General features: G+C 44.0%; 1 protein-coding gene across 1 annotated transcript in view; it reads right to left on the bottom strand.

The window, feature by feature from the left end:
* LOC311114930 (FERM domain-containing protein 6-like) overlaps positions 1 to 21,441 on the bottom strand; it is a 40,558-nt gene extending 19,117 nt beyond the window's left edge. Inside the window, exons 1-3 of the mRNA XM_084190150.1 lie at positions 21,274 to 21,441; positions 4,379 to 4,624; positions 961 to 1,051 (exon numbers count right to left, since the gene is read on the bottom strand). Of these exons, the coding sequence (XP_084046276.1) occupies positions 961 to 1,051; positions 4,379 to 4,459 (172 nt within the window). The 5' untranslated portion in view covers positions 4,460 to 4,624; positions 21,274 to 21,441. The remainder of the gene's footprint in view (positions 1 to 960; positions 1,052 to 4,378; positions 4,625 to 21,273) is intronic.
* Positions 21,442 to 24,308: the final 2,867 nt, after the last annotated feature.

The raw sequence follows: 24,308 nt of genomic DNA, 5'->3' as shown, positions 1-24,308 counted from the left end.
GTGAGCCACACAAGATTACCAAGGCATTTCAACATGGCAGAACCAAGAGAGAAAGAGAGAGAACAGGAAGGAGAGTGAGAAAGAGACTGACAAAACATTTGAATTGAGTTTGTCCAAAGGTTCCAGAAGATTAGACACCTCAGTCTCAGTAATGCAGAAACACACAACTAAAAACCTTCCCTTCTGATTGTATTGTGCCGTTACCCCGTTTTTGGCAACTAACCCAGTTCAGTTCTATTATGTAAACAGAATCCTAGTAGAAGGACCTCGAGGACTGGGGTGTTTGTTACTGGGGTGATTGTTACTGGGGTGATTGTGACTGTGTAGTGTGTGTGTCTGCTATAGTGTAGTGTGTGTGTGTGTGTGTGTGTGTGTGTGTGTGATACAGTATGTGTGTGTGTGTACATACTGCATTAGGAATACAGTGAGCATGACATCAGCTCGTTGAAGCCTACTGTAACTGTGTAATCAGAATACATTGTGATCCTCTGAATGTTTGTTATCTAATGCGCTAGAAACATTTATTTCAGGTTCAAAGACTCTGGGGTGGATGTGTGGGAGGGTTGGCAAGGTAAGGGGTGGGTTAGGGTAGGTCTCAGAGGCCTGGGTCCACATTCAGACTCTGGGGTGGATGTGTGGGAGGGTTGGCAAGGTAAGGGGTGGGTTAGGGTAGGTCTCAGAGGCCTGGGTCCACATTCAGACTCTGGGGTGGATGTGTGGGAGGGTTGGCAAGGTAAGGGGTGGGTTAGGGTAGGTCTCAGAGGCCTGGGTCCACATTCATAAAGCTTCTCGGAGTAGGAGTGCTGATCTAGGATCAGATCCCCCCTGTCTATGTAACCTAACTTACTATGATCTATAATGCTAAACTGATCTCAGATCATCACTCCTACTATGAGACACTTTATGAATATGGGTCCTGGGTTAGGGCTGGTTTTGGCCTGGGTAGACAGTAGAATTTACCCTTCACCACTGTAAGGCCGAAGAAGTGCAGCTCTTTTATTCCAAGGAGCTCAGACACCTGATTGAACACATCCTGCCCTGAGGACTTGACCTGAGAGGGAGAGAGGAGAGAGAGAAGACTGTTATAAACAGGGTGATTGTAACAGGAGGACTGGTATAAACAGGGTTATTGTAATAGGAGGACTGTTATAAACAGGGTGATTGTAACAGGAGGACTGTTATAAACAGGGTGATTGTAACAGGCTGACTGGTATAAACAGGGTGATTGTAACAGGCTGACTGTTATAAACAGGGTGATTGTAACAGGCTGACTGTTATAAACAGGGTGATTGTAACAGGCTGATTGTTATAAACAGGGTGATTGTAACAGGGTGACTGCTATAAACAGGGTGATTGTAACAGGCTGACTGTTATAAACAGGGTGATTGTACCAGGGTGACTGCTATAAACAGGGTGATTGTAACAGGAGGACTGTTATAAACAGGGTGATTGTAACAGGGTGACTGTTATAAACAGGGTGATTGTAACAGGCTGACTGTTATAAACAGGGTGATTGTAACAGGGTGACTGCTATAAACAGGGTGATTGTAACAGGGTGACTGCTATAAACAGGGTGATTGTAACAGGAGGACTGTTATAAACAGGGTGATTGTAACAGGCTGACTGGTATAAACAGGGTGATTGTAACAGGCTGACTGTTATAAACAGGGTGATTGTAACAGGCTGACTGTTATAAACAGGGTGATTGTAACAGGCTGATTGTTATAAACAGGGTGATTGTAACAGGGTGACTGCTATAAACAGGGTGATTGTAACAGGCTGACTGTTATAAACAGGGTGATTGTACCAGGGTGACTGCTATAAACAGGGTGATTGTAACAGGAGGACTGTTATAAACAGGGTGATTGTAACAGGGTGACTGTTATAAACAGGGTGATTGTAACAGGCTGACTGTTATAAACAGGGTGATTGTAACAGGGTGACTGCTATAAACAGGGTGATTGTAACAGGGTGACTGCTATAAACAGGGTGATTGTAACAGGGTGACTGCTATAAACAGGGTGATTGTAACAGGGTGACTGTTATAAACAGGGTGATTGTAACAGGCTGACTGTTATAAACAGGGTGATTGTAACAGGAGGACTGTTATAAACAGGGTGATTGTAACAGGGTGACTGCTATAAACAGGGTGATTGTAACAGGCTGACTGTTATAAACAAGGTGATTGTAACAGGGTGACTGCTATAAACAGGGTGATTGTAACAGGTTGACTGTTATAAACAGGGTGATTGTAACAGGGTGACTGCTATAAACAGGGTGATTGTAACAGGCTGACTGTTATAAACAGGGTGATTGTAACAGGGTGACTGCTATAAACAGGGTGATTGTAACAGGGTGACTGTTATAAACAGGGTGATTGTAACAGGCTGACTGCTATAAACAGGGTGATTGTAACAGGCTGACTGTTATAAACAGGGTGATTGTAACAGGGTGACTGCTATAAACAGGGTGATTGTAACAGGCTGATTGTTATAAACAGGGTGATTGTAACAGGCTGACTGTTATAAACAGGGTGATTGTAACAGGGTGACTGCTATAAACAGGGTGATTGTAACAGGGTGACTGCTATAAACAGGGTGATTGTAACAGGCTGACTGTTATAAACAGGGTGATTGTAACAGGAGGACTGTTATAAACAGGGTGATTGTAACAGGAGGACTGTTATAAACAGGGTGATTGTAACAGGCTGACTGTTATAAACAGGGTGATTGTAACAGGGTGACTGCTATAAACAGGGTGATTGTAACAGGCTGACTGTTATAAACAGGGTGATTGTAACAGGGTGACTGCTATAAACAGGGTGATTGTAACAGGCTGATTGTTATAAACAGGGTGATTGTAACAGGCTGACTGTTATAAACAGGGTGATTGTAACAGGGTGACTGCTATAAACAGGGTGATTGTAACAGGGTGACTGCTATAAACAGGGTGATTGTAACAGGGTGACTGCTATAAACAGGGTGATTGTAACAGGGTGACTGCTATAAACAGGGTGATTGTAACAGGCTGACTGTTATAAACAGGGTGATTGTAACAGGGTGACTGCTATAAACAGGGTGATTGTAACAGGGTGACTGCTATAAACAGGGTGATTGTAACAGGCTGACTGTTATGAACAGGGTGATTGTAACAGGGTGACTGCTATAAACAGGGTGATTGTAACAGGGTGACTGCTATAAACAGGGTGATTGTAACAGGGTGACTGCTATAAACAGGGTGATTGTAACAGGGTGACTGCTATAAACAGGGTGATTGTAACAGGGTGACTGCTATAAACAGGGTGATTGTAACAGGGTGACTGCTATAAACAGGGTGATTGTAACAGGGTGACTGCTATAAACAGGGTGATTGTAACAGGGTGACTGCTATAAACAGGGTGATTGTAACAGGGTGACTGCTATAAACAGGGTGATTGTAACAGGGTGACTGCTATAAACAGGGTGATTGTAACAGGGTGACTGCTATAAACAGGGTGATTGTAACAGGGTGACTGCTATAAACAGGGTGATTGTAACAGGGTGACTGCTATAAACAGGGTGATTGTAACAGGGTGACTGCTATAAACAGGGTGATTGTAACAGGGTGACTGCTATAAACAGGGTGATTGTAACAGGGTGACTGCTATAAACAGGGTGATTGTAACAGGGTGACTGCTATAAACAGGGTGATTGTAACAGGGTGACTGCTATAAACAGGGTGATTGTAACAGGGTGACTGCTATAAACAGGGTGATTGTAACAGGGTGACTGCTATAAACAGGGTGATTGTAACAGGGTGACTGCTATAAACAGGGTGATTGTAACAGGGTGACTGCTATAAACAGGGTGATTGTAACAGGGTGACTGCTATAAACAGGGTGATTGTAACAGGGTGACTGCTATAAACAGGGTGATTGTAACAGGGTGACTGCTATAAACAGGGTGATTGTAACAGGGTGACTGCTATAAACAGGGTGATTGTAACAGGGTGACTGGTATAAACAGGGTGATTGTAACAGGGTGACTGCTATAAACAGGGTGATTGTAACAGGGTGACTGCTATAAACAGGGTGATTGTAACAGGGTGACTGCTATAAACAGGGTGATTGTAACAGGGTGACCGCTATAAACAGGGTGATTGTAACAGGGTGACTGCTATAAACAGGGTGATTGTAACAGGGTGACAGATAAACACAGAAGAAGGGAACTGATCTCCCTAAACATTGATCTCACATACAACTTATAGTTTATAGTACGGGACTAGAAATACTCTTGCTACAGGACTAAAACCTTCCATTGAAAAGCCGTCCATTGAAACCCCCCTGGCTGACTCATGGGATATAGAATCAACAGAAGGAATCATAATGGGACGTGCTTACCCCCACAGTGATGTCCAGCTGTTCTTTATTGGGAAGCAGAACACACACGGTTCTCTCCTGCTTGGTGGTGGAGACAGACATGGTGTCTGCAATAAGTGTCCTCTCCTGTCACTCCTTTAGTTTAGACCCTCTTCAGTCTCTATCTCTCTCCCTCTTCTTCTTCTCTTCTCTCCTCTCCTCCTCTCCAACGATCTCCCCACTCATTCACTTCTTCTTTCTGGTTAGGGGGAATGTGTCGTTCATTTTCTGCTGTCAAAAAAGACAAAAACAGACAGAGAGACATGTTTGAGTCATAAAAGCTTTAAAGACATTGTGGATGCATAACATAGCAATAACAGAGAATAACATGGATATAACAGTGAATACCATGGTTATAACACACAAAGCATTAAACATTGGACACAGAATAGTGCTGAAGAAAACAGATTTATAGATTTCCTTTTTCAACAGGATCACATAAAAGGTGTTTGATCATTTTCAGACAACGGTCTTTGCTGTTGATATTTTTTGGGATTGACACAAAAAGGTATTCACTCAATCAGCCTAAAAAGAAAAGGCCAATCCGCTATCCGGACATGAATAGACAGCATGGGGAGACTGGTGCATTCCTCCTCCATTACCATTATCTGGCCAAGTCCACACTGCTACTCCCTGGTCCCTGGACCCTGGACCCTGGACCCTGGTCACTACTCCCTGGTCCCTGGACCCTGGTCACTACTCCCTGGTCCCTACTCCCTTGTCCCTGGTCCCTGGTCACTACTCCCTACTCTCTGGTCACTATTCTCTACTCTCTGGTCCCTACTCCCTGGTCCCTACTCCCTGGTCCCTACTCCCTGGTCCCTGGTCCCTGGTCACTATTCTCTACTCTCTGGTCCCTACTCCCTACTCCCTGGTCCCTACTCCCTGGTCCCTACTCCCTACTCTCTGGTCCCTACTCCCTACTCTCTGGTCCCTACTCCCTACTCTCTGGTCCCTACTCCCTACTCTCTGGTCCCTACTCCCTACTCTCTGGTCCCTACTCCCTACTCTCCGGTCCCTACTCCCTACTCTCCGGTCCCTACTCCCTACTCTCCGGTCCCTACTCTCCGGTCCCTACTCTCCGGTCCCTACTCTCCGGTCCCTACTCTCCGGTCCCTACTCCCTACCAGCCTGCCTCCTCTTCCTCTCCTCCTCCTCCTCCTCTCCTTCTCCCATCCTCCTCTGGTTGTCTGGTCCCTACTCTCTGGTCCCTACTCCCTACTCACTGGTCCCTACTCTCTACTCCCTACTCTCTAGTCCCTACTCTCTGGTCCCTGGTCCCTACTCTCTGGTCCCTGATCCCTACTCTCTGGTCCCTGATCCCTACTCTCTGGTCCCTGGTCCCTACTCTCTGGTCCCTGGTCCCTACTCTCTGGTCTCTGGTCCCTGGTCCCTACTCTCTGGTCCCTGATCCCTACTCTCTGGTCCCTGATCCCTACTCTCTGGTCCCTGATCCCTACTCTTTGGTCCCTACTCTCTAGTCCCTGGTCCATAGTCCCTACTCTCTGGTCCCTACTCCCTACTCTCTGGACCCTACTCCCTACTCTCTGGACCCTACTCCCTACTCTCTGGACCCTACTCCCTACTCTCTGGACCCTACTCCCTACTCTCTGGAACTACTCCCTACTCTCTGGACCCTACTCCCTGATCCCTACTCCCTGATCCCTACACCCTACTCCCTGATCCCTACTCCCTATTCCCTACTCCCTACTCCCTGCTCTCTGCCTGACGGAGCTATCAACTGGAACGGACATCAAGAGATAAGATTCTTGGCACCTGGAGTTGGTTTGTCTGGTTAAAGCAGCCTGCCTCAGCAGCTGGTTGTCTGGTTAAAGCAGCCGGCCTCAGCAGCTGGTTGTCTGTTTAAAGCAGCCTGCCTCAGCAGCTGGTTGTCTGGTTAAAGCAGCCTGCCTCAGCAGCTGGTTGTCTGGTTAAAGCAGCCAGCCTCAGCAGCTGGTTGTCTGGTTAAAGCAGCCTGCCTCCTCTCCTCCTCCTCCTCCTCTCCTCTCCTTCTCCCATCCTCCTCTCCTCCTCCTCTGGTTGTCTGGTCCCTACTCTCTGGTCCCTACTCCCTACTCTCTGGTCCCTGGTCCCTACTCTCTGGTCCCTGGTCCCTACTCTCTGGTCCCTGGTCCCTACTCTCTGGTCCCTGGTCCCTACTCTCTGGTCCCTGGTCCCTACTCTCTGGTCCCTGGTCCCTACTCTCTGGTCCCTGGTCCCTACTCTCTGGTCCCTACTCCCTACTCTCTGGTCCCTACTCCCTACTCTCTGATCCCTACTCCCTACTCTCTGGTCCCTACTCCCTAGTCCCTGGTCCCTACTCCCTAGTCCCTGGTCCCTACTCCCTAGTCCCTGGTCCCTACTCCCTAGTCCCTACTCCCTGATCCCTAGTCCCTACTCCCTGATCCCTACTCCCTGCTCTCTGCCTGACAGAGCTATCAACTGGAACGGACATCAAGAGATAAGATTCTTGGCACCTGGAGTTGATTGTCTGGTTAAAGCAGCCTGCCTCAGCAGCTGGTTGTCTGGTTAAAGCAGCCTGCCTCAGCAGCTGGTTGTCTGGTTAAAGCAGCCTGCCTCAGCAGCTGGTTGCCTGGTTAAAGCAGCCGGCCTCAGCAGCTGGTTGTCTGGTTAAAGCAGCCTGCCTCAGCAGCTGGTTGTCTGGTTAAAGCAGCCTGCCTCAGCAGCTGGTTGTCTGGTTAAAGCAGCCTGCCTCAGCAGCTGGTTGTGTGGTTAAAGCAGCCTGCCTCAGCAGCTGGTTGTCTGGTTAAAGCAGCCGGCCTCAGCAGCTGGTTGTCTGGTTAAAGCAGCCGGCCTCAGCAGCTGGTTGTCTGGTTAAAGCAGCCGGCCTCAGCAGCTGGTTGTCTGGTTAAAGCAGCCTGCCTCAGCAGCTGGTTGTCTGGTTAAAGCAGCCTGCCTCAGCAGCTGGTTGTCTGGTTAAAGCAGCCTGCCTCCGCGGCTGGTTGGTTGCCTAGGCCTACATCATAGTATCAAATCCCAGTCCCACTGTTCTTCTATAGCTTATACTACACCATATCTGCATCCCCTCAATCTGCCTCCCATTCATTCATATCAATCACTTTTGATAAGCACACACAAATATGAAAGGAATGGAAATCCCCATGTGAAACCACAGGCCATTTCCTCCCCTGGCCTGGCCCAGACCTGGACTCCGCAGGGCATTCATCATTCATCTGATTCATTGATTTGGAGAGATCAGGCCCTTCGTTAATCAGCTGGGGATTGTACCAGTCAGCGATTTGGGTCGGTCGGTCGGGGGCAGAGGGGCAACCCCAAAACACGGCCTTCTCAGTCATAATGTTCTGTTGCCAGGATGCTCGGGGGGAGGCAAATTAAACCTGAAAACGTTTTAAAGTTGTTCAATGTAAACAACTGGCTAGTGGCTACTAAATTAACAACCCCAAAAAGAACAACTTCCTCTGTGCTCCTAAAATGGCCTCTTCTGTGGTCTGTTCTGTTCTGTTCAACATGATGAAACATGTTACCCACCTCCTGCATTTAGAAAAGTGGCTTGACGTTAAACCCACACCCGTCATGACATGATTCAACATGCTTTTAAAAAAGTGGATCACACCTGTCACGATATTCACTCTATGTTATTATTCCTACTAACTGACACACGCCCATGGTGACATGAGCTTTTGATCAGACTTGGGTTCAAATAGTATTGGTTCCATTCTGCCAGTCTAATGTAGCTAAAGTATTTGAAAGAAAACAAATCCAGTACTATTCTAGCTGTGTTTACATCCTCCAAGCAGGAAGAACAATAAAAACAGCCCTTTACAAACGTTATTGCACTGACTCACGTCCAAGAATTAAAGTCCAATCTGAAGGTGTGTGTGTGTGTGTGTGTGTGTGTGTGTGTGTGTGTGTGTGTGTGTGTGAAAGAGATAACTCCGGAAAGGTACTCTGGACAGCATGTTCAGACAAAGTCTCACACCTCCCACTCAGAAGAAGACAAGAGCAAACAGTTCAGCAGCAAAGTAGAACCTGAAAAGCCAGTCTTGTTCTGAGACATTTGACTATGAAGTCATACTAGCCCCCAGGGCCCAGGCAATGGCAAAACTCTGATTAAAAACTCACTACTGTACAAGACTATACAGGAACCTGAATGAATGAAATTTAATTTTTGTGTCAAATCCCCCGTTGGCAACCCATCCCTTATGGGATTAATTGACACATAAACAAACATGACAATAATTCACTGTGATAATTCAAAGATAATTCTTCTTCCGGTGTTCTCTGCAGTGCGCATCGCATGAAGAGTGAAAAGATTTAAGATAAAAATCAATACATTTACATTTAAGTCATTTAGCAGACGCTCTTATCCAGAGCGACTTACAGTTTAGTGAGTGCATACATTTTTATAATAGTAAATAAGGTTATCCAAACAATAATTCCTCCCCCAAAAAAACTAAATAAGTATAAGTACTGAAAAGCTTGGTTCTGGTGTCTTTTTAAAAGGAAAAAACTCAAAGACACCATTTAAAATATAATTTCCACCCCCAGAAATGAGCTCAATAATTACATTTACATTTTAGTCATTTAGCAGACGCTCTTATCCAGAGCGACTTACAGTTAGCACATACATTATTTTATCGAACCCACAACCCTGGCGTTGCAAACGCCATGCTCTACCAACTGAGCTACATCCCCTGCCGGCCATTCCCTCCCCTACCCTGGACGACGCTGGGCCAATTGTGCGCCGCCCCATGGGCCTCCCGGTCGCGGCCGGCTACGACAGAGCCTGGATTCGAACCAGGATCTCTAGTGGCACAGCTAGCACTGCGATGCAGTGCCTTAGACCACTGCGCCACTCGGGAGAATATATTGGTAAAATTATTATAGTATACAGGATGAAATGTAAGGTTGAGTGCTGCAGCTATCTAAAGAAACAAAACAGAAACCTTCTTTCTGAAATAAAAAAAAGTTGTTTTTTTTTGACAAAATTAACAGAGGAACATTTGACTGAACATGAATTAGAGCCCACTAATTCATGTAAATCAAAAAGGAGGGCATTGGAAATCTCTTTCCGGGTTCTGACAAAAACCTAGTTCTGACATTGTTTACAACCTTTGTCAGAGCACTTTATTCTTCTGGGCTTTTGGAAAAAGATTTCCAGCGCCCTTCTGTAATTGAGCTCCTTGATGGGGGGGGGGGGGGGGGGGGGGGGGGCCTTGATGAAGAGCTGCATGCAGGTGGCTAGATGCTCTCCCTGCAGTCTGTTCCTCAAGTCTGTTTTGACCTGCAATAACAGAGATAATAATAAGAGAAGGGAGAGGGACAAAGAGGATCTACTTTCACATTTAAATGTTCTTACTAATTTCATTGCAGAGAAGTCCCTCTCACATTTAACAGAAGACACTGGTATAGTCAGTGCGATTGCTGCCAGCTGGCTAAGCCAGGGGTAGACTGCCCCCACTCATCAAACTGCGAGGCCAGCTTTGTCATTGCCGTCAGCTGGTCCAACCCCTGAAATACATGAAAAACAAAAAGATGTGCAACATTAAAGAAGAGCCAACAGAGTGGCAGTTCAACAAGAAAAAGCGTTGGGAAACACTGGCCTAAAATGTTCTCTTCAAAAGATTGTCACACTCACGCCATACCTTGAATGCTCCAACTAGCACGTTGCTTGTAGCACAGCAGCCTCTGGCGCTTGCAAGAACTGCCTGGAGAGGAGGGTCAGGTTAAAGGTGTTTATCCTCTCACTAGAGAACGCAGCCTGAGGTCCCAACACACTGAAGGCCCCCAGAATCTCCAGGTGTTGGAACCTCCGGTCTAGGTTGTCCTGGAGGCCAACAAGATATGGATCCATGACCTAATTACAGCACAAAACAGAAAATAAATGATTAATAGCTGTTTGTTTTAGTTTATCCAACACACGTGATGTAACAGTGGTTTCATCACAGCATTTGAAAACAAATGTTTTTACCTCCTCTCTGAACCGAGCCCAGAACTGCTCCCTGGTCTTGGTCTTCTCCACCTGGCCTCTCCCAATCCTCCTCGATGTTGAATGCGCCCAGACCCATTGGGTCATCGAGGTCCTGGTGGAGTTAGCTCAGAAATAAACACATAATGTTGTAGACTAGTAAAGACTAAATATGCACAAACATTTTTAGCCCTTAGCCTAATTAAAGGGAATTTGACTAACCATGTGGTGTATTATATACAGTACCAGTCAAAAGTTTGGACACACCTACTCATTCCAGGGTTTTTCTTTATCTTTACTATTTTCTACATTGTATAATAATAGTGAAAACATCAAAACTATGAAATAACACATATGGAATCATGTAGTAACCAAAAAAGTGTTAAACAAATCCAAATATAATCCAGGTAGAATCAGGAATTCCCCAGGGCAGCTGTCTAGGCCCATTACTTTTTTTCAATTGTTACTAATGACATGTCACTGGCTTTGAGTAAAGCCAGAGTGTCTATATATGGGGATGACTCAACACTATACATGTCAGCTACTACAGTGACTGAAATGACTGCAAGACTTAACAAATAGTTGCAGTTAGTTTCATAGTGGGTGGCAAGGAATAAGTTAATCCTAAATATTTCTAAAACTAAAAGCATTGTATTTGGGACAAATCATTCACTAAACCCTAAACCTCAACTAAATGTTGTAATAAATAATGTGGAAATTGAGCAAGTTGAGGTGACTAAACTGCTTGGAGTAACCCTGGATTGTAAACTGTCATGGTCAAAACATATTGATACAACAGTAGCTAAGATGGGGAGAAGTATGTCCATAATAAAGCGCTGCTCTACCTTCTTAACAGCACTATCAACAAGGCAGGTCCTACAGGCCCTAGTTTTGTCACACCTGGACTACTGTTCAGTCGTGTGGTCAGGTGCCACAAAAAAGGACTTTTGCAAACTTTTGAAAATTGCTGTTGGCTCAGAACAGGGCAGCACGGCTGGCCCTTCGATGTACAACCCAGTTTAAAGTGGAGGAGAGATTGACTTCATCTCTACTTGTATTTATGAGGTATTGACATGTTGAATGCACCGAGCTGTCTGTTTGAACAAATGGCGCACAGCTCGGACACCCATGCATACCCCACAAGACATACCACCAGAGGTCTCTTCACAGTCCCCAAGTCCCAAACAGACTATGGGAGGCACACAGTACTACATAGAGCCATGACTACATGGAACTCTATTCCACATCAAGTAACTGATGCAAGTAGTAAAATTAGATTAAAAAAACAGATTAAAAAAACACCTTCTGGAACAGCGGGGACTGTGAAGCAACACTAACATAGGCACAGACACATGCATACACATATGATAACATAGGCACTATACACACACGTACACATGGATTTTATACTGTAGATATGTGGTAGTGGAGGAGTAGGGGCCTGAGGGCACACAGTGTTTTGTGAAATCTGTGAATGTCTCCCGAGTGGCGCAGTGGTCTAAGGCACTGCATCGCAGTGCTAGCTGTGCCACTAGAGATCCTGGTTCGAATCCAGGCTCTGTCGTAGCCGGCCGCGACTGGGAGACGCATGGGGCGGCGCACAATTGGCCCAGCGTCGTCCAGGGTAGGGGAGGGAATGGCCGGCAGGGATGTAGCTCAGTTGGTATAGCATGGCGTTTGCAACGCCAGGGTTGTGGGTTCGATTCCCACGGGGAAGTATGAAAAAATAAAATAATGTATGCACTCACTAACTGTAAGTCGCTCTGGATAAGAGCGTTTGCTAAATGACTTAAATGGAATGCATTTTAATTAACATGTGTGCCTTCTTAAAAGTTAATCTGTGGAATTTATTTCCTTCCTAATGCGTTTGAGCCAATCTGTTGTGTTGTGACAAGGTATGGGGGGTATACAAAAGATAGCCCTATTTGGTAAAAGACAAAGTCCATATTATGGCAAGAACAGCTCAAATAAGCAAAGAGAAACGACAGTCCATCATTACTTTAAGACATGAAGGTCAGTCAATACGGAACATTTTAAGAACTTTGAAAGTTTCTTCAAGTGCAGTCGCAAAAACCATCAAGTGCTATGATGAAACTGGCTCTCATGAGGACCACCACAGGAATGGAAGACCTAGAGTTACCTCTGCTGCAGAGGATAAGTTCATTAGAGTTACCAGTCTCAGAAATTGTAGCCCAAATAAATGCTTCACAGAGTTCAAGTCACAGACACATCTCAACATCAACTGTTCAGAGGAGACTGTGTGAATCAGGCCTTCAAGGTCGAATTGCTGCAAAGAAACCACTACTAAAGGACACCAATAAGAAGAAGAGACTTGCCAAGAAACACGGGCAATGGACATTAGACTGGTGGAAATGTGTCCTTTGGTCTGGACAATTTGGAGATTTTTGGTTCCAACTGCCATGTCTTTGTGAGACGTGGTGTGGGTGAACGGATGATCTCTGCATGAGTAGTTCCCACCGTAAAGCATGGAGGAGGTGGTGTTATGGTGTGGGGGTGCTTTGCTGGTGACACTGTCTGTGATTTATTTAGAATTCAAGGCACACTTAACCAGCATGGCTACTACAGCATTCTACAGTTATACGCCATCCCATCTGGTATGGGCTTAGTGGGACTATCATTTGTTTTTCAACAGGACAATGACCCAACACACCTCCAGGCTGTGTAAGGGCTATTTGACCAAGAAGGAGAGTGATGGAGTGCTGCATCAGATGACCTGGCCTCCACAATCCCCCAACCTCAACCCAATTGAGATGGTTTGGGATGAGTCGGACGGCAGAGTGAAGGAAAAGCAGCCAACAAGTGCTCAGCATATGTGGGAACTCCTTCAAGACTGTTGGAAAAGCATTCCAGGTGAAGCTGGTTGAGAGAATGCCAAGAGTGTGCAAAGCTGTCATCAAGGCAAAGGGTGGCTATTTGAAGAATCTCAAATATAAAATATATTTTGATTTTGGTTACTACATGATTCCATATGTTATTTCATCGTTTTGATGTCTTCACTATTATTCGACAATGTAGAAAATAGTAAAAATAAAGAAAAACCCTTGAATGAGTAGGTGTGTCCAAACTTTTGACTGGTACTGTAGCCACGGCTTCAGTCTGTAAATTGTAAGCCACTTTGGGTCTCATCCGATTTGCTGGTGGTGCACACTTGGCCTCACTCCTCACTCCTCTCTCCTCCTCCTCTCCTTTTATCTACTCTTTCTTCTCCTCCACTCTGCTCTCCTCTCTCCTTCCATCTCCCTTCCTGGCTCTCTCCTTTCCTCTGTTCCACTCTGCTCTCCTCTCTCCTTTCCTCTGTTCCACTCTGCTCTCCTCTCTCCTTTCCTCTGTTCCACTCTGCCCTCCTCTCTCCTTTCCTCTGTTCCACTCTGCTCTCCTCTCTCCTTTCCTCTGTTCCACTCTGCTCTCCTCTCTCCTTTCCTCTGTTCCACTCTGCCCTCCTCTCTCCTTTCCTCTGTTCCACTCTGCTCTCCTCTCTCCTTTCCTCTGTTCCACTCTGCCCTCCTCTCTCCTTTCCTCTGTTCCACTCTGCCCTCCTCTCTCCTTTCCTCTGTTCCACTCTGCCCTCCTCTCTCCGTTCCTCTGTTCCACTCTGCTCTCCTCTCCTCTGTTCCACTCTGCTCTCCTCTCTCCTTTCCTCTGTTCCACTCTGCGCTCCTCTCTCCTTTCCTCTGTTCCACTCTGCTCTCCTCTCTCCTTTCCTCTGTTCCACTCTGCTCTCCTCTCTCCTTTCCTCTGTTCCACTCTGCTCCTCTCTCCTTTCCTCTGTTCTACTCTGCTCTCCTCTCTCCGTTCCTCTGTTCCACTCTGCTCTCCTCTCTCCTTTCCTCTGTTCCACTCTGCTCTCCTCTCTCCTTTCCTCTGTTCCACTCTGCTCTCCTCTCTCCTTTCCTCTGTTCCACTCTGCTCTCCTCTCTCCTTTCCTCTGTTCCACTCTGCTCTCCTCTCTCCTTTCCTCTGTTCCACTCTGCTCTCCTCTCTCCTTTCCTCTGTTCCACTCTGCTCTCCTCTCTCCTTTCCTCTGTTCCACTCTGCTCTCCTCTCTCCTTTCCTCTGTTCCACTCTGCTCTCCTCTCTCCTTTCCTCTGTTCCACTCTGCTCTCCTCTCTCCTTTCCTCTGTTCCACTCTGCTCTCCTCTCTCCTTTCCTCTGTTCCACTCTGCCCTCCTCTCTCCTTTCCTCTGTTCCACTCTGCTCTCCTCTCTCCTTTCCTCTGTTCCACTCTGCCCTCCTCTCTCCTTTCCTCTGTTCCACTCTGCCCTCCTCTCTCCTTTCCTCTGTTCCACTCTGCTCTCCTCTGTTTCATCTAATTCAGGCTGATTTGACGTTAGCTAGCTAAGTTAACTTTACCTGACACTCGTCCCTGCTCCCCCTTTCTCTTTCGCTGCTGTGGTTGGGAAATATTTCAAAGACAGATAAATGTAGCTATCTTGCTTGCACTTGATACAGTTCCAAACGAACTAGCTAGCTAACTTGCTAGCCTAGTAACGTTAATTAACCATGTTTCTATCATCAACATACTTGTGGATATTGGATGGCTAATTGCCGTTACAATTGTGGCAGCAATATTATAGATCTAAATGATGTTAGTAGAGTTTTTAGGTTATAGCTAGTTTATGTAGTTAACTAGTTGGCTAGCTAACGTTAGTCAAACAAACAAGTTAACGTACCTTTCTTGCAGTTTCTCGCGCAGGTGCATTCTGAAGTGAGTCAAGTGAATTGTGTTTCGCGCCGCAGAGCTTCACTGTATCGAGCACTGGTCACTGGCGCACTGGTCACTCGCGCACTGTGTTTCTTGAGTTGCAGGCTGCCTACCTCATCTCACAGAGCTAAATAACCTTCAGAACTGTGTTGAACCCAGACAGACTATCTATTTACCAAGAAAAGCAAATGTGCTTTACAGAACTTTATTGAAATGTTTGGTAGAAATAGGATGTTTCTTTTGGTGTGGCGGCAATGATTCTGCCGTGGCAGGACCTGTATGTATTCAGACAGCCCCCACTACTATACTAGACTATACAGGAACCTGTATGTATTCAGACAGCCCCCACTACTATACTAGACTATACAGGAACCTGTATGTATTCAGACAGCCCCCACTACTATACTAGACTATACAGGAACCTGTATGTATTCAGACAGCCCCCACTACTATACTAGACTATACAGGAACCTGTATGTATTCAGACTATACAGGAACCTGTATGTATTCAGACAGCCCCCACTACTATACTAGACTATACAGGAACCTGTATGTATTCAGACACCCCCCACTACTATACTAGACTATACAGGAACCTGTATGTATTCAGACTATACAGGAACCTGTATGTATTCAGACAGCCCCCACTACTATACTAGACTATACAGGAACCTGTATGTATTCAGACAGCCCCCACTACTATACTAGACTATACAGGAACCTGTATGTATTCAGACAGCCCCCACTACTATACTAGACTATACAGGAACCTGTATGTATTCAGACAGCCCCCACTACTATACTAGACTATACAGGAACCTGTATGTATTCAGACAGCCCCCACTACTATACTAGACTATACAGGAACCTGTATGTATTCAGACAGCCCCCACTACTATACTAGACTATACAGGAACCTGTAGGTATTCAGACAGCCCCCACTACTATACAGGAACCTGTATGTATTCAGACAGCCCCCACTACTATACTAGACTATACAGGAACCTGTATGTATTCAGACAGCCCCCACTACTATACTAGACTATACAGGAACCTGTATGTATTCAGACAGCCCCCACTACTATACTAGACTATACAGGAACCTGTATGTATTCAGACAGCCCCCACTACTATACTAGACTATACAGGAACCTGTATGTATTCAGACAGCCCCCACTACTATACTAGACTATACAGGAACCTGTATGTATTCAGACAGCCCCCACTACTATACTAGACTATACAGGAACCTGTATGTATTCAGACAGCCCCCACTACTATACTAGACTATACAGGAACCTGTATGTATTCAGACAGCCCCCACTACTATACAGGAACCTGTATGTATTCAGACAGCCCCCACTACTATACTAGACTATACAGGAACCTGTATGTATTCAGACAGCCCCCACTACTATACTAGACTATACAGGAACCTGTATGTATTCAGACAGCCCCCACTACTATACTAGACTATACAGGAACCTGTATGTATTCAGACAGCCCCCACTACTATACTAGACTATACAGGAACCTGTATGTATTCAGACAGCCCCCACTACTATACTAGACTATACAGGAACCTGTATGTATTCAGACAGCCCCCACTACTATACTAGACTATACAGGAACCTGTATGTATTCAGACAGCCCCCACTACTATACTATACTATACAGGAACCTGTATGTATTCAGACAGCCCCCACTACTATACTAGACTATACAGGAACCTGTATGTATTCAGACAGCCCCCACTACTATACTAGACTATACAGGAACCTGTATGTATTCAGACAGCCCCCACTACTATACTAGACTATACAGGAACCTGTATGTATTCAGACAGCCCCCACTACTATACTAGACTATACAGGAACCTGTATGTATTCAGACAGCCCCCACTACTATACTAGACTATACAGGAACCTGTATGTATTCAGACAGCCCCCACTACTATACTAGACTATACAGGAACCTGTATGTATTCAGACAGCCCCCACTACTATACTAGACTATACAGGAACCTGTATGTATTCAGACAGCTCCCACTACTATGTACTAGGAATGTGAGTTATGCGTATGACAAACATGAGTTTACACTTAGAATTGTATAAGCGTTAATACCCTAGACAGTTCAATCCATCGTCACAGTTTCTGTTGACAAAGGGAACTTTGTCCCAACGGTTTTGAATGAGCGAGAATAGATGAAGGATGCAACGAATGGACTGTGGTAATTCCTTGCACTTGAGTCCTTGCATTCATAGCTCTGTCTATACATTTTTGAGTGGTTACATTTCTCCAGCCCCATCCCACAGCTGTCCCAAAAAAAGTGGTGGGGGAATCCCAGATTGCCCCTTTAAAAATGGGGAGCAGTAAGTTTGGAACTGGCTGGTGTCAAGGAGAATTAACAGTAGATACACTACATATTGTGTGTCTGATAGTTCCTTCAGAAAGTATTCCTACCCCTTGACTTATTCCACATTTTGTTGTGTTATCCATCTACACACAATACTCTATACACACACACAAAACCCTATAATAAAAGTGAAAACATGTTTTTAGAAATTCTAGCAAATTTATTGAAAATGAAATACAGATATATATCAAGTATTCACACCCCTGAGTCAATACTTTGTAGAAGCACCTTTGGCAGTGATTACAGCTGTGAGTCTTCTTTGGTAAGTCTCTAAGAGCTTTGCACACCTGGATTTTATTATGTTTAGCCATTCATTATTTTTTAAATTCTTCAAGCACTGTCAAATTGATTGTTGATCATTGCTAGACAGCCATTTTCAAGTCTTGCCATAGATCTTCAAGTCAATTTAAGTCAAAACTGTAACTCGGCCACTCAGGAACATTCCATGTCGTCTTGGTAACCAACTCCAGTGTAGATTTGGCCTTGTGGTTTAGGTTTTTGTCCTGCTGAAAGGTGAATTAGTCTCCCAGTGTCTGTTGGAAAACAGACTGAACCAGGTTTTCCTCTAGGATTTTGCATGTGCTTATAGCTGTATTCCGTTTCTTTTTATCCTAAAATAACTCCCTTGCCAATGCCAAGTACACCTATAACATGATGCAGCCACCACCATGCTTGAAAATATGAAGAGGAGGTACTCAGTGATGTGTTGTGTTGGATTTGCCCCAAACATAATGCTTTGTATTCAGGACAAAAAGTTAATTTCTTTGCCACATTTTTTGCAGTATTACTTAAGTGCCTTATTGCAAACAGGATGCATGTTTTGGAATATTTGTATTCTGTAGAGGCTTCCTTCTTTTCACTCTGTCATTTAGGTTAGTATTGTGGAGTAACTACAATGTTGTTGATCTATCCTCAGTTTTCTCATATCACAACCATTAAACTGTAATCACCATTGGCCTCATAGTGAAATCCCTGAGCAGTTTCCTTCCTCTCCGGCAACTGAGATAGGAAGGACACCTGCATCTTTGTAGTGACCGGATGTATTGATACACCATCCAAAAGGTCTAATTAATAACTTCACCATGCTCTTGTCTATTTTTACACATCTACCAAATCGGTGGCCTTCTTCGGGAGGCATTGAAAAACCTCCTTGAGAAATGCACTGCTCGACTGAGGGACCTTACAGATAATTGTATGTGTGGGGTACAGAGATGAGGTAGCTATTCAAAAATCATGTTAAACACTATTATTGCACACAGAGTGAGTGCATGCAACTTATTATGTGACTTGTTAAGCACATTTTTACTCCTGAACGTTTTTAGCCATAACAAAGGGATTGAATTGAATACTTATTGACTCAAGACATTTCAGCTTTTAAATTTTGTATTAATTTCTAAAGTTTTATACAAATAAAATTCAACTTTCACATTATGGGGTATTGTGTGTAAATCAGTGACACATAATCTCAATGTAATATTCAGGCTGTAACAACCAAATGTGGAAAAAGTAAAGGGGTGTGAGTACTTTCTGAAGGCACTACATTCCCAGCCATCTGCCTTAAATCCCCTTCAAGACTGTTATAACCCCTGGTTACGAGCACACTCTGAATGTGCAAAAACAATAAATGCACCAGACCACTTCACCAGACCACTGCACTCTACATGCCGCCAGCATCCCAAATGGCACCATATTCCCTATTTAGTGCACTGCGTTAGACCAAGGCCCATAGGGCTCTGGTCAAAATTAGTGCACTATATAGGGAATAGGGTGCCATTTGAGATGCACGATCGGACTGCTGCACCACTGCTCTGTAGTGTACAAGCCCTTTAAGGTGCAAAGAGCTGCCAACGGACTGCCCTGTTGAACACTTTGAACAGTGAATTGAACACTCCAGCGTACTGGTAGAATCTTGATGAGGGGACTGGGGAAGCATGGACACACAGTCGCATGAAACACACACACACACACACACACACAACCACCAGACCGAAACTAATCACCTCATAACAACCTAGCATTCCAATCTCAGATGAGCAAGGCATCCATTTCATGGTGCAGCGACTAGAGACCTTTGGTAGAAACATTCAGAGTGATCCAACACTAAATTATGGGGGTTTCCAAGGAATATGAGAATAACATTAAATTATTACATACTGAGAAGAGAGCGAGAGAGAGAGAGAGAGACAGAATAAGAATTACTTGACACATTGAAAAGAATTAACAAAAAAACTGAGCAAACTAGAATGCTATTTGGCTCTAAACAGAGAGTACACAGTGGCAGAATACCTGACCACTGTGACTGACCCAAACTTAAGTAAAGCTTTGACTATGTACAGACTCATTGAGCATAGCCTTGCTATTGAGAAAGGCCGCCGTAGGCAGACTTGGCTCTCAAGAGAAGACGGACTATGTGCACACTGCCCACAAAATGAGGTGGAAACTGAGCTGCACTTCCTAACCTCCTGCCAAATGTATGCCCATATTAGAGACACATATTTCCCTCAGATTACAGCGATCCACAAAGAATTCGAAAACAAACCCAATTTTGATAAACTCCCTTATCTACTGGGTGAAAAACCACAGTGTGCCATCACAGCTGCAAGATTTGTGACCTGTTGCCACAAGAAAAGGGCAACCAGTGAAGAACAAACACCATTGTAAATACAACCCATATTTAGGATTATTTATTTTCCCATTTGTACTTTAACTATTTGCACATTGTTACAACACTGTATATACACATAATATGACATTTGAAATGTGTTTATTCTTTTGGAACTTCTGAGTGTAATGTTTACTGTTAATATTTATTGTTTATTTCACTTTTGTTTACTATCTACTTCACTTGCTTTGGCAATGTTAACATACGTTTCCCATGCCAATAAAGCCCTTAAATTGAAAATAAGAAAACATTGAATAGAGAGAGAGAGAGAGAGAGAGAGAGAGAGAGAGAGAGAGAGAGAGAGAGAGAGAGAGAGAGAGATTGAGAGAGAGAGATTGAGAGAGAGAGAGAGAGAGAGAGAGAGAGAGAGAGAGAGAGAGAGAGAGAGAGAGAGAGAGAGAGAGAGAGAGAGATTGAGAGAGAGATTGAGAGAGAGAGAGAGAGAGAGAGAGAGAGAGAGAGTTTTAGAGTGTGGGACAGAGTTAGGGAGAGAGAGATGTATGGAAGGCTGAGGACGTGGAAAAGTGTATATTTTCTGTGGACGCTTGGGGTTACATTAATCTTTGTTTTTGAGAACTAATCATGCAGAAAGCAAAGCAGAGAGCTTGAACACGAACAGCCCTCTGTAATATAGTGTACAACACTGTTCTTCAGGACATAGACAAGGGTTTGAGAGGAAGGTGTCATTGAAGGAAACTGGGAGATGAGAGAAACATGTAGCCTCTGAGCAATAGAGGCTATGAGGGCACCTGCTTCCAAAATAATAATATTGACACTTTCCTCGTTGAATTCAAATGTACATCCAATCTAGTTAGGAGTGGGACATCAATGTGATGTAATTCAATTAGAGAATGATCATAATGATATTACATTGGAGCAGTGGTATGCTTATCAAAATTGATTCGATTCGTAAAAATGTATTTATTAGGCAACGTTAGAGCATACTAAGTAGCCTATAAACTAAAATAGTAGACGAACGAATGCAATATTGTATTGAAGGAATAATGGAGACGTTAAACGCATCATGAACACACATAAACACGAACATTCACGGGAAATAGAAGAGCAACAAGTGATTGCATGTTCTGCCAATAGCCGCCTTAAATAGTTGAATAGTAATACTTACCGACAGATGAAACCAGCAAACACCTGAATATCTTAAACAAAACGATGTTGTTGAGGTTATCCAGACGTATAAATGAGACAAATTATCCCAAATTATCCCTAAAATAACGGAACGTAGTTTGATGGTTTTGGCGGACAGCGAAAAAGTAGCAACATTGGTGTGATGTTCAAAAACTTTCAAGATGCTCCTCTGTTGAGCGAGACTCAACAGACTGGACTATACCAACTGCAATGAATCGAAGGGGTGTATGTTTTAGCATAGTTTAGTATAAAAATTCGTTTTCTGACTGATAACCATATTGTCTATGTTTCGCAATTAATAGCGAGCTACATTAAACATCGTCAATATCACACTTATTAATTGGGAAACAACACGTTAAAAGAATGAACACCACCCTTTTCATTTCCTATTCAGTGGTCCCGTGATTTAAATGAGCAATTTACAAGCAGGGAGTTATTACGTTGTATAAATTCAGGACTTGTAACCATGTACTTTCTCATACTGACAGAACGTCACCCTAGTTTATATTAAATATTGCTATTATATTTGTGTTTGGTTCAATAGTTTATGGCTCAAGGTGAGTTGAGTGTGAGACCAGGACATCCCAATGTACACGCCATATAATGAATTTATTGGCCACGTTTTTATTGCATGGTAATATGGATGATTCAGCATGATTGACAGCAAGCTAATTTCATAACTCCCCAGTATACTGCTAATATAGCCCATCAACGTGTGAAAGAAAAGGTTTTTAGAAAGACTTAATGGAAATTCTAAATTAGAAATCATTATTTTAATCCAACAAAAATCTAAATATGCCTCCATAATTTAAATTATATGAACATGTATTTTCTAATCATTGCTGTTGAACAATGAGGGAAATCTAACCTTCCCTAAACTAAACATACGACCACGTATCTCCACCATGTCCTGAGTTAGCCATGGTGCGTCCAGTTTCAAGCCTCATTAATTGTCTGGGGAAATAATCCAGGGAATGCAACAATAATGAATGTTTGAGCCAGTCTGGCAGGGTTTACTCCAATAAAAGGCAGATTACCCAGATTAGCATTAGTTCATATGAGATTACAGCTAATTAGCTCCACAGTCCGAGACCATAATGCTGTCTCCAGATCAACCTGTTGATTTCTTATGTTATCTAGTTTAGCGAATGACTGTGATTATTGCTGAAGATAGGATTTTCTAACAGATGCTTTAACGGTATAGGAGGGTTTCAAGGACACAGATTAAGGCTAGTCTTAAACTAATAGGTAATTTCAAGGGATATTCTCCAGAGTTAGATTACATGTTTAAACAGTTGCTACTTTACTGACAATAGACTATCATCTGACACATATATAGTACATAACACCTATCTGACAGAAAGAAAAAATCCCCAGTCCTCTTATCAAGCCTTAATTAGGCTGTGTGAGATATTTAACAACTTTGCACTCTGCTGGTGGACAGGATGTGTAAAAGAGGCCACGGACAGATAAACTGCCCCCAGGACTGTGATCTCTGGACAATACTGTTGACAGACTCACACCTGGTGTTGTTGTATTGTGTTTCCCTGGTCAAGAAAAGATGGCCATCCATTGTCTACTTCCCATCATCTCATTGGGGAGATGAGCCTAATAACCCCCCCCCCCCCCCCCCCCCCCCCACCACCACCACCACCACTCCCGTCACCCCTCATCTACTGCCCTCTGACCCCTACACCCCCACTCCTCTTTCTCGCAGTCAGCTCAACGTAATTTAGTCCCTTTGGAGGAGGACTGTCTCATTCAGGAACACATTACATCATCCCACAATACCCCTCTGCTCTCTGAAAGGGGGCGTCGAGAGACGAGAGGCTGGAGTAAAAGGGGAGGTGTTTGTGTAGTGAGTGCGTGCGTGCGGAGAGGGAGGTCACTTGGCAGCTTTCAATCGGGAATCCATTGTGTTACCATGGGAGACAACATTCCTAAAATCAGCTGGTAGCTGGTTGCAACAGGCTTCTATAATTTACTCCAGACATGGGGGCGAGGGAGAGAGCGGTAAACTGGGCTAGGAGATACTGAATGGATGGCAGAGCCTAGTAAAAGCAAGGGAGAGAGCGGTAAACTGGGCTAGGAGATACTGAATGGATGGCAGAGCCTAGTAAAAAAGAATGTCCGTTCACACATTCCTTGGACAGTTGACTGTTGTTTGTATTTACACCACAACCACAAATAATGAGGAACATTAATCCCAAATCCATCAAATATTTCAACCAGAGACACTTTATTTGATGACGGATTAAATTGCCTTATTTGTTTTTGTTGTTAGCCTACTCCATTGTCATTTCATTGTCAAGCCATCTTGCCATTGGCATGACAGTTCCATAAGGAGTTGGCAAGAGAGCAGAACCAGACCGGCTCCCAGGCTAGTACTCTGCAAGTCTGGATAACATTTTCTGGAGATGGAATAGATTCGATTCTGGAGCTGGAATAGATGGGAATAGATTTCTCTGGCAAGGAAAAGCAATTATGTTGCAGTGGAATCCACATACAACTAGATACACTGCCATCTAGTGAAAAAGTCGAGTTGTAACTTTCAATCAAATTGCATAAATGAGAAAAAAAGACCAACACATATTTATAATACATTTATTTAATGGTAAAGAGTGCAATGATACAAACCATTTTCACAAAGAAATGAGAAGTTGATTTAATATCTAAAAACAATACTCTCCTCATGTTAAAAAACATAAATACTTTCCATGAACCAAGACATGTGCTATTCATAAGTACTGACCCTTTACAACACCCCACCTTTACATCTGGGTCGTATTCATTAGGCACCAGACGGAAGAAAACAGAATCAAACAGGGTTCCTCCCTACCTGAACTTGTCAAATAAGTAACGCTTTCTTTGCTTTCTGTTAGAAAACGTTTGCTACGGTGAGCCCTAATGAACACGACCCTTCTGGCTATAATAGTTGAACAAGTTTATTTAAAACCCCTTGTAATAAAATGTTCTCATGCTTTAATCAAGCAAGGCTCGTATAATGTTCCCAAC

Source organism: Coregonus lavaretus (genome assembly GCF_964263955.1).
Source record: "Coregonus lavaretus genome assembly, contig: HAP1_SCAFFOLD_3498, whole genome shotgun sequence".
NCBI classification, from domain to species: domain Eukaryota; kingdom Metazoa; phylum Chordata; class Actinopteri; order Salmoniformes; family Salmonidae; genus Coregonus; species Coregonus lavaretus.
The sequence above is the reverse complement of the archived record's forward strand: the minus strand, read 5'-3'. Positions and strand labels throughout refer to the sequence as shown.